General features: G+C 34.5%; 1 protein-coding gene across 1 annotated transcript in view; it reads left to right on the top strand.

Annotated features, from left to right (window-relative positions):
• The window catches only part of nav2a (neuron navigator 2a), a 237,826-nt gene that overhangs the window by 180,122 nt on the left and 45,618 nt on the right, over nucleotides 1-12,086 (top strand). Inside the window, 4 exon segments of the mRNA XM_051114382.1 lie at nucleotides 173-1,310; nucleotides 3,069-3,181; nucleotides 3,757-3,865; nucleotides 5,381-5,764. Of these exon segments, the coding sequence (XP_050970339.1) occupies nucleotides 173-1,310; nucleotides 3,069-3,181; nucleotides 3,757-3,865; nucleotides 5,381-5,764 (1,744 nt within the window).

Genomic DNA, 12,086 nt, shown 5'->3' with positions numbered 1-12,086 from the left:
ACGAATGGTACGGATATGAGGATATGAATTTGAGAATTTCATGTGTATTTTACTGTGAAGTGCTGTTAACTCCTTCTCTCACATATGCAGTCTGTCTCTGTGACTATTTTTTACTGTTTCATCCTGATTTTCCTGTGTTTCATTGTCACCTCTCATGTCTTTTCCTCTCCAGAATCATCAGAGAGTGTCACCTCACAAGGCGTGACTGAGCACACTCTGTCATCACTGGCGTCCGCCTGCACCTCTGTTAGCACCAGCACTGTGGCATCTTCATCATCATCGTCAGCCATCCCCCAGCCCAACTCGAGTAGCAAACCCTGGAGAAGCAAATCTCAGAGCACCAAGCACACTGCTACCTCCACCGCTACCTCCACGGTGCTTTCCATCAAACCAGATCTCCAGGCCAAGCAGGCCGTGCCTGCAGAGCCACCACCGAAAGCTGTGCCTCAGAAGTCCATGCTGGAGAAACTTAAACTTTTCAACAGCAAAGGAGGCTCCAAGTCATCCACGCCAGCAGAGGGTGCCATTACGCCAACAGGAGGTAAAGATGCCGGTTTGATTTTGGAAAGAGTCGAGGCTGGTTCCAATACAGAACCTATTGAGGAAATGGATGGTAATGTCAGGCCCACGAACGGATCGAGTGCTGTTACGATGACAACCAGCAGCCCAAAGATTGCACTGAAGGGCATCGCGCAGCGGACGTTTAGCCGGGCGCTCACGGCCAAAAAAGCTGCAACGAAAGCTGTGGAGAAAGAAAAGGAAAAGGAAAAGGATCGAGCTAAGGAGAAAGACAAAAATGGGAAAGAGGGATCAAAGCGTGTCGCTTCCTCGGAAAAGGTAGACACCAAAGAGGAAGTCAAGGAGGAAGTTGTTCCCTCAAGCAGAGTTGCTCCCCCTGAGGCCGAGCCTAGGAAAGCCTCCAAGATCGCTAGCTTCATACCTAAAGGTGGCAAGGTGGGCGGTACCAAGAAAGATAGCCCCGCCCCTGTGCAAAGCGGGATTCCAAAACCAGGAAGTAAAAACACGGGAAATGGAGCTGTAAAAAGTTCAGCGCTGCCCCTTGGTGGTAAAGACAATGAGAGGCCCCGCAGTATGCGTCTGGGAGGGGGTCTGGGACTTCATAGGGACAGCCGGCATTCCTCGTCCTCTTCCAGCCTGGCTTCCACCGAGGGGAAAGGACTCCACGGCGCCGCCCCGGTGGCTAACGGAACTCAATCAACGGCCAGCAACACAGTCAGTGTGCAGCTGCCTCAACCTCAGCAGCAGTACAGCCATCCCAATACAGCCACCGTTGCACCCTTCATGTACAGGTGAGACTCGTACTGGGACTGAAGGAGAGACTAGAGCCAGATTTGGAGATCATAGGGGGGTCTTTTGACTTAGACCAGTAAGCAGCCACAAAGTAACCAGTGTTAATTAAAACAAAGTTTAAATAATACTAAATGTAAATATTAGTTAGGAAAACTTAAGCTTAAAAAAATTGAAATTTTTATAGGAGCCTGTTCACGCCACTGCATAAAAAATGTAAAAAAAAATAAAAATAAAATGTAACTGTGACTTTTTATCTCACAATTCTGACTTTTTTTCTTGCAATTGCAAGTTTACATCTCGTAATTCTAACTTTTTTTTAGAGAATTGCTTTTTTCTGAGACCTGTTATGAGGAAAACAAAGTCAGAATTGTAAGTTTATATCTCGCAATTCTGATATTTTTCTCACAATTGTGAGTTTATATCTCGTAATTCTGACTTTATAACTCACAATTGCGAGTTTATATTTCACAATTCTGAGAAAAAGTCAGAATTGTGAGATAAAAAGTCGTTATTTTGAGGTGGAAACGGGCTTCCATAAATTTTGCCTTTGCCAAAAACCAAAATAAAATAAGTCAAAGTACTAAATTTAAATAAAATAATTTCAATCTAAATAGAAATATTAATATATTAATATATATATATATATATTAATAGAAATAAAACTCAAAATTTTCAAAATGACAAACTAATTCAAAATATTGATAAAAATAATAACAGTATATCCGTATTACTAAACAAACACTGGACTATTCAAACCGAAACATATTTTTGATTTTTCAAAGTCTGATTTTTAATTCATGTTTTGTGGTTTGATAAAATTAGATTTCATCTCTATTTTGCTGTTAACTAAAATTGATAAAAAAAAGCATAGTTTCAATTTCTTTCTGTCTTAAATGCAGTCTAAAAAACAAAAAAAGAAAAAAAAAAGTTACGAATGTTACCTTGGCAACTAACTAAAATAAGTTTAATTTGAAGTACTAAAATTACTACAATTAAAACTGAAATAATAATAAAAAAGCCAATAGTCACTAATTACTAAAATTAAACTAAAATTAAATTAATTACTGAAGATATGAAAACAAAAGTTAATTAAAATATTAATAAACAATATAGTATTATATAAATAATACTAAAATAAGACTGATAGTAACCACCAAAAAAATAACAAAAGAGAAAAGCTATATCTTTGTACCTTACCTACCCCTAAAGAGTACATATTAGTACCTTAAAAGTACATATTAGTACTTGGAAAGTACATATTTGTACCTTTTCACTTTGTACCTTAGGGTACCGCCCCCAGTGACAGAACTGTACCTTTTTTCTGACAGTGTACCATCATGCTAAAAACATCTCCCTAACAACATAACTCAAGATGATATAGTTTTGTACTGTAGAAAAATCTAGTGAAATCTTGTTATGCACGTAGTACATATTAGATAGACATAAATAAAATGGATTAATTCCAGAACAGAAGCAGTACTCATTTGTATTTAGTTTTTGAGATAGCCACTGTAAAACTCATTGTGAATGGCTCTACTAAGTGTGTATGTTTGCTCATATGTGTATGACTCCCCGTCAAGCTCAGCTGTGAAGCGTTTGACTGGTATTTCCTCTGAAACAGACCTGTTGCCCTTTGTTTGTTTTCCATAAAGGATTCCTTTAGTCAGGCCATGACTTCTGCAGACTAAAATGTCACAGAAAATGTGTATGCATCTGCATAAATGACATCTTTTTATTTTTAACCCCTGTGTTTTTAGGTCTCAGAATGAGGCAGATGGAAACATCGGCACAAACCCAAGCTCTGGATGTCATAGTAGTGACTCCGGTAGCTTCAGTAAGATCAACCAGTCTTCTACCGAGGACCTGTCAGGTAACCTTCTTGTTTTATATCTGACAAAGTGTAAAACATTGATTTGATAGTGTAAGACCTTTTCCTGTTAGTCAGTGTTGAAAATTTGTTAGGATTGTTTGATCCAAAAAAAATTGTAAAGTTCTAAAGAAGAGCATTTATTTGAAATGGAATTCTTTTGTAACATCATAAACACATTTATTGTCACTTTTGATTCATTTAATGCATGCTTGCTGAATAAAAGTATTGAAGGAGAACTCCACTTTCAGAACAACTATTTACAAAAAATGTATTCACCCCCTTATCATTCAAGATGTTCATGTCTTTCTGTCTTCAGTCGTGAAGAAATTATGGTTTTTGAGGAAAGTCAGGGCACCAGTGAAATCCATTATATGGAGAAAAATCCTGAAATGCTTTCCTCAAAAACCATAATTTCTTCACGACTATAAATTATAAATTATTTGTAAATTGTTGTTCTGGAAGTGGAGTTCTCCTTTAATAACTTCTTTAAATAATAAATCATACCCTAAACTGTTGAACAGTGTTTAAATACTGATACATGACATAAAAACTAAAAATTAATGCCCTATTTTCAGGTGAGGATCCAGAGACCAGACGTCTGAGGACTGTCAAAAATATTGCTGACCTGCGGCAGAATTTAGAAGAGACCATGTCAAGTTTGCGGGGGACGCAAATCACACACAGGTAGACGCATCTGTTTCTCGCTTTTCACAGCCTCATTCAACCCTCCATCCCAATCAAACTGCCAAAGACACAGGATGCCATAAAAGGACAGTATTTTATCTTTTGAGACAGTAACAAATAGCCATTCCTTCCTCAGCTTGACTCTTTTTACTGTGAATGACTAACTGAATAGAGTCTGTCCACCAGCTCCACCATGCTCTTTCCGTCTTGTTCTATTCCTAAAACCTTCTTTGTTCCTCTTTTTTGATTATTCATCTAATTGACCCAGACTGCACTGCTATGATGGCATCATAGAGTAATTGTGAACTGCTTAAAAAGTCCATTTTAGGGCAAAATGAGCACAGCAAGGCATTTTTGTTTCCTGAGGTGTCAGAATATTGGTTACAATTCCTCACTAATATTGTATGTATAAAATCTTCTCATATTATAAGTTAAGTAAATATTGTATTTGAATGCTGTTTGGTGAAAACTACTATGTTAACTGTAGTTTTCAGAAGTTAACTAAACTACAACTCCCACACCTGTGGGTAAAACTTGGAATAAGCTACCACTGTAATAAAAATAGCTAATACCTTGGTATTTTAGCAGAAACTATAGAAATGTACCATGGTATAACTATACATACTCTACCAGCCAAATGTTTTTAGACAGTAAGATTTTTAATGTTTTTAAAAAAATCTCTTCTGCTCACCAAGCCTGCATTTATTTGATCCAAAATACAGCAAAACCAGTAATGTTGTGAAATATTTTTACTATTTAAAATAACTGCTTTCTGTTTGAATATATTTTAAAATGTAATTTATTCCTGTGATCAAAGCTACATTTCTTGCATTATTACCCCAGTCTTCAGTGTCACACAATCCTTCAGAAATCATTCTAATATGCTGATTTGCTGTTCAAGAAACATTTATTATTGTTATTATTATTATTATTATCAATATTTCAAACAGTTGAGTACATTTTTTCAGGATTCTTTGACAAATAGAAAGATCCAAAGATCAGCATTTGTCTGAAATAAAAAGCTTGGAGTCAGTATAATTTTTATTTATTTATTTATTTATTGGGGAAAGAAATTATAGAATAAAAAATTTTATTTTGCAAGGATGCTTTAAATGTATCAAAATTAATGATAAAGACATTTATAATGTTACAAAAGATTTATATTTCAGATAAATGCTGTTCTCAACTTTATAATAATAATACCAATAAATATACTAATAAATGTTTTTTGAGCAGCAAATCAGAATATTTTGATGCTAAATGAATGATGCTAAAAATTCAGCTTTGAAATCACAGGAATATATTACATTTTAAAATATATTCAAATAGAAATAGTTATTTTAAATAATAAAAATATTTCAAAAATGTACTGTACTTTGGGGAAAAAAAAATCTTTAAAAATCTTACCAGCCAAAACCCTTTGAGTGGTAGTGTACCACACATTTTAGTTCCAAAAGCTCTGAATTTGATGTCATTTTGACTTAAAGTGAATTTTAAATGCTCTTTCTCTTTCAGTACACTGGAGACCACTTTTGATGGTGGCGTTACTACTGAAATGAGCACTCGCAGCATCCTCAGCATGGCATCTCGACCTGCGCCGCTGTCCTGGGCCAGTCGCATGGGCCAGTCCAGCCCCCGTCTACAAGCAGGAGACGCTCCCTCGGTTGGTAACGGCTATCAGTCCCGCGGCGGAGGTGTGGCGTCCGGCCAGGGCCGGTATCTGTACCAGGCTCCTCTACGGAAACAGCTGGCGGCACGTGGCAGCGCCCTCTGTGGTCTGGAACTGGGAGACAGGGTGGAGGATCTGGAGCTGGCAGGTGTTGGGCTGGAGATGAGCGGATACATGAGTGATGGAGACGTGCTGGCTAAGAACGCCCGCTCTGATGAGCTGACCAGCGGGTAAGTGTGGAAGATGGTTGTCACTGGTTAAGACAGATGACTAATGGGTTTTTTAATGGGTGATATTTACAGTATGGGCGTTATCCAAATGTAGTTTAGTGGAGATGAAAGGAAAATTAAAAAGCGGTTTAAAAGGTGCACGGCGTAATTTACACAAGTGGTAATTTTTTGCTGTTACTAGAAAAGCATTATTATCCAATTATTGTGTAAACCGTGTCAAAAAAGTGCCTAAAGGGAACAGATTTGGTGTAAATATATCTTAATTAAAGGTCAGTACGGTTTACTGTAATGAACGTTGTCATGTTCATAAATTTGTACATTATTATATGTGACCCTGGACCACAAAACCAGTCATAAGGGTAAATAAATGAGATGTATGGTTTGTTAGGATATGACAATCATTGGCCGAGATACCACTATTTGAAAATGTGGAATCTGAGGGTGCAAAAAATCTAAATATTGAAAAAATCGCCTTTAAATTTGTCCAAATGAAGTTCTTAGCAATGCATATTACTAATCAAAAATTAGGTTTTGCTATATTTACGGTAGGAAATTAAAAAATATCTTAATGGAACATGATCTTAACTTAATGTCCTATGGCATATGTCCTATGGAACATGATCTTAACTTAATGTTTTTTGGCATAAAAGTATAATCAGTAATTTTGCTGCTTATGACTGGTTTTGTGGTCCAGGGTCACATATGACATTAAACATATCAAATTAATAATGCTTTCTGTGAAGTGGATTTGTAGTGTGGTTTTACTGCAGTGTAGCCACTAGAGGGTGATATGTTTCTCCAAATATAAATTCACATGTTCTTTTCTTAGGTCTAATGCATTTTCATATTAATGTAACAAACCAGTGCTTGACTACTAGTGTCAGAAGTTAACTTTTCCAATTTGGGCCAGTATTTGCCCCCTGTAATTGATTTCCAGGGTTTTTTTTTAACCTTTGTAATCACAGTTTTTGTGTTTGCCTTATTAAATGTATTGGGAAGAGTCAACCAAATTTTATATTTAGCCATTGTTTTAGTAAGTGCACAGATTCAAAAAGGGTATAGCCATTCAAAAGTTTTGGGGTCGTAAGATTGTTTTTTATGTGTTTGAAAGTCTTTTATGCTCAACAAGGCTGTTTAGCTTGTTCCGTTATTGTATTTAGCTAATATAACACCCTGTAATAGTTGAAGTTTTCCTTTTTAGTGGGGATTGTCCACCCAAATATCAAATTATATTACTCACCCTCAAGGGGAACCCTGACAATAAACATGTATTTTACCCCCCAGAACACGTTTTTTACCCTTCAAAATGCGCTTGGGCGAGCAATTGGATATTTTGTTTATTTGTTTTTTTTTTGTGAAAAGCCTGGCAACCATGCCCATATTGGTCAAAATGATCATTTTTTAATGAACTTTCCCTTTAAAATCTGAAACAGATTTATACTTTCAGTGTTCGTACAGGCACTTAAAGTGCTTGAAGTACTTGAATTTGACTTTTTGAAAAATAAGGCCTGGAAAACCCTTGAAAACAGCAACATTTCTGAAGAGGTACTTGAAAAGTGCTTGAATGATTAAAATACAATGTATCTATGAAAGAAGTGTTTAATTTTGTCAGTAAGCACATATCTTTTCATACCCTTTTCACTTATTTCAGGTAATGTCAGAAAGCAATCAAGCTAAGCAAGTAGTAGTACTGACAGTGTCCTGTAAACATGGCTGAAGATATGAAAAGAGGAACAGATGAACCAAATCAACTGAGTCACTTAATCTGGAACCGCTCCGATTGATTCATACCCGTGACTTCGATCATTTATTTCAAGTGAATCACTAGCAAAAACCAGATCAAATTAAAACAGCCATACGTTTTTCAGTTTCGACATCACTTGTAATGATTTAAAAAAGCATATAGTGATGGGTGAAACTGAGCTTTTCGAAACTCAGAGTCACCATTGCGTCGAAAATGATTCACTATCTCGAAGCTCTCCAATCGAATCATGCATCGCGAATCAGTCGATTTAGATTAGAACTTTGCGTATAGCAAATCATTTGATTTAGATCGGATGAGGTTTGTGAATCATTCAGCGAATCGAATAATTCAAATCAAATGATTCACAATTCGCGAAATCAAATTCAGATCAGGACTTCGGAGCAGGTTTGCCAATCGTTTGCTTTAGATTGGAACTTCAGAGCACGGATTGCGAATCATTTGATTCAGATCGGGACTTCGGAGCGATTTCGCAAATCTTTTTTTCAGATTTTTTTCCTTAAATCGTAGAAAACATCAAACCATTAATGCAGTAAAGTTATAAAAACAAAAACAAAAAAGTATACACAAATACTAATCCCTTAAACACTGCACTTTTTTGAAAATAGGCTCATTTTCCAACTCTTAAACAGTTGAGTTTTACCATTTTCAAATCCATTCAGCCGGAAAAGGAAAAATATCGTCATTATATATGGTCATTTTTGAGCGAGATGCTAATGGTCTAATCGGATTCAATGATCTATGCTAAGCTATGTTAAAAGTGCTACCGCCAGACCCGGAAATCGGATGAATGGATTTGAAAACTGTAAAACTCAACTGTTTAACTCTAGGGGAGTTGGAAAATAAGCTTATTTTTGGAATAAAGTCCTAGAAAATCAAAAAAGTAATTTGAAAAGTCCTTGAAAGTCCTGGAATTTTATTTTATCATACAGTATCTGTATGAACCCTGTACTTTTTCCTTTCTGCTGCCTTTACTTCAAATCTCAGGATAGACACTCGAGAAGGGTTTGTGTTTGTGTTTTTGTTTTTGTGGTGGCATCAGTGAATCAGCAAACAGTCAATTCTCACGGTTAGATTTGAACCCAGTTGTATTTCAGATACACGTATGACGTCTAATGACGCAGACAGACACATTAAATGCAATGAATACTGTCACCTTGCGGCTCTGGCCCTTCAGGCTGTAATAAAAGCGTCTTTAGTGCATGTGTTCTCCCCCCTGTACTGAGTGTACAGATCGAAGGGGCTATGTAACACAGATTTAACGCCCCCTTCGTGCTGAAACAAGCTCTCTGCATACCTTGGCTGTGATAATGTGCAATTTAAACCTCTTGTGTTATTATTTCTTCCTGTGTGGTTTGAACACTACAAACCCTTCTAGTGCTTCTAACATTACCAGATTATAGAGAACGGGCCAGGTGACAGGCTACAATTACACCTGGCCGTAAGCCTGACTTCTGGATGCGAAATATCACTTAGATGGTAATTAATAAACATGCAATGAAGTCCAAGCATCAAAAACCTGTCAAGTTCACTGTTTTGCTCACTTTTACTGCATCCCATATGGGTGCTTTTGTAAGTGTGACATTCTGAATGTTAAGTCCTTAACACTGATACTTAACTGAAAAAGGAATCTCTTATGTGCTTTGATAAATGTCAATAGATGATGTCATGAGCATTGAGGAAAGTGAGTATTGCAAGGCTGTATAGATGTTAGAAGTGCAGTAACATGTTTGAACCAGATCCTCACGGAAAGAGGCTCTCATGATACTGGCGTTGGATTTGATTTCCCAGGTCTCAAAGTGGTTGTTTTCACAGTCCAATCAGGATTGATGGGTTAAAAGACTAAGTGGAGAAATTCACCTCAGGCTGCTCTATATGTGAACACATACCGGTTAAGTTAATATGATCTTCTGCCTCTGTTCATAGCAGCACTTTGATAATGGAGAGATAGGTTTGTCACATTACATCATATGTGTCGTGCTGAAATGAATATGCGCTTTAGTTAAAAGAGGCTTTTATTACTGACATTGTGGTTATAGCATCTGTGAGGCTACTGAGATTTCTGTAAAGCAAATAATCGTCTGAAATAAGATGGAAATGCTTAGGTGGAATAGGCTGAAGGCATTTATAACTTTTAGTTTGTTTGGTTTGTGCAGCTTTGTGCAGTTGTGTTGGGTTTTCTTCACAAATAAAGTGATTTAGTAGGCCAGAAAACACATGCTAAGTCCTTTGTTTTTACATTTGCTGTAAGTTCATCAATACTTTATCATCAGGCCATGTTGACCCAGAAACACACAAACACACACATTCAGTAGTTCTAGTGTAAATTCATGACCTCAACAAGAAGATTTTGTCAAAACTGATTTTCTCATATTCAGAATTTAGGATTTTTTAAAGATAATTTTAAAACTATTATTACATTTTGTATTGGCTGGTGTTTTGCATTTGAATTTGATCTCTTTTATTTTTAAAGAAAATATTAATTGAATTTATTTATTTATTTATTTATTTATTTATTTATTTATTTATTTATTTATATGAATTACTTGACATATCACCCAAATTACACAAGAAAAATAGATGAATTAGTAATCTTTGCAATTTTAATTCTCATATTGACTTAATATTTTGCAATATAATATAATATAATATAATATAATATAATATAATTTATTCATTAATTTTGCCTGTCCTGGAGCAGCAAAACCAGTTAGAAGATTCTTTTAAAACTGATTTTTATCATATTCATGTTTTTAGGATTTTTAAAAATCATTTAAAAAATATTATTATATTTTATATAGGCTGGTGTTTTGCATTTGAATTTGATCTGTTTTATATATATATATATATATATATATATATATATAAAACCACAAAACCAGTCTTAAGTCACTGGGATATATTTGTAGCAAGAGCCAAAAATACACTGTATGGGTCAAAATTATAGATTTTTCTTTTATGCCAAAAAACATTAGGAAATTAGATAAAGATCATATTCCATGAAGATATTTAGTAAAATTCCTACTGTTAATATATCAAAACATAATTTTTGATTAGTAATCAAATATATATTATATATATATATATATATATATATATATATATATATATATATATATATATATATATATATATTTAAATTTGCTCCTGGGTAGATTATTAAATATAGTGTTAAAAAAATAATTAATTATATGAATTAATAAAATATTTTTCTCTTAATAATTCAATTTATATATATACATATATATATATATATATATATATATATATATATATATATAAATGTATTATATGAAAAATAACTTAATGAATTACTTCTTGTATATATGAATGTTTTTACTGGTTTGTTTTGGATTAATGAGTCTAGTACTTATTTGTACTAATGAGAATTTTTTATAGTCATTTTTGCTAATGTTAATTTGAATTTTCGTACTGACTTAATGTTTCAGAATATAATATAATATAATATATCGATTTATTTTACCTATCCTGAAGTCAAAATTTATTTTTAAAAAAATAATAATTTTAGATTTTAGTTTTTTTACTGGTTTGTTTTGGATTAATGACTAGTATTTATTAGCAATTAATTCATTTATTACCTGTTAATATGTCAGAGAACTCTAGATTATGTAGATTATAATGTAATGCAGCATAATGTAATTTATTGATTTATTTTACCTATCCAGGAGCTGCAAAAATGTATTTTCATTTATTCATGTCTTTATGATTAAATAAATATATAGAAATAAATATAGAAATAAATGTATAATATAAAAAATAGGCTAATAAATGACTTGTACAGCCATTATCATCACTTGTACTTTTCAGACGTCAAACTCAAGCACTGAATCTATGACATCCATTTAGTCTCAACTCTCCTCTTAACTTTCTTTCCTGTTCCCTCTCTTTCTCATCCCCCTCTTTCTTCTCCTCATGTGGTGCCCTTCTCCCAAAACCCCTCCAGGCTCTCTTGGCCTTTCTGTTCATGTGATGGGGGTTGTGTTTATATGAGAGAGTGTGTGTGTTTTGGGGAAGGGGGTGGTTGGTTTAGCCTCCTCCCTCTTCACCAAACAAGTCCAGCACACCGGCATAAACTCCAGCCACTCACACACAGTAGAGTACAGACATAGAGTATACTCCTGCACTAGAGTAAACGCATGCAAAACATATTCATAACCTCACACGCTCACACACTAATGCAAATAAACACAACAGAGAGTGTGTATCTTTCACAGGATCTCACCTGTGCTTTGGCAAATTAAACATCTGATGGACTTTTAACACAAAAAGGTATGTCAGTCATTGTTGTCAACTTGTTTTATTGTTATCATGTGACCATTAATGCTTTTAAAAATGTAAAAGTTAAAGGTATTATGTTTAAGCTTAGAGATTTAGGTCTGTTTCTGCTTAGTGTAATCCAGATTTTCCAGACTGCATTGTTGATGATTGTAAATATGAGTGCAAATGCAAATGAACATTTTAATTTTTTGCATTTGTTACATTAATTTAATGCCATTCATGCATATGTTATATTATATTATATTATATTATATATCTAAT

Source organism: Labeo rohita, chromosome 7 (genome assembly GCF_022985175.1).
Source record: "Labeo rohita strain BAU-BD-2019 chromosome 7, IGBB_LRoh.1.0, whole genome shotgun sequence".
In the NCBI taxonomy this organism is placed as follows: domain Eukaryota; kingdom Metazoa; phylum Chordata; class Actinopteri; order Cypriniformes; family Cyprinidae; genus Labeo; species Labeo rohita.
The sequence above is the reverse complement of the archived record's forward strand: the minus strand, read 5'-3'. Positions and strand labels throughout refer to the sequence as shown.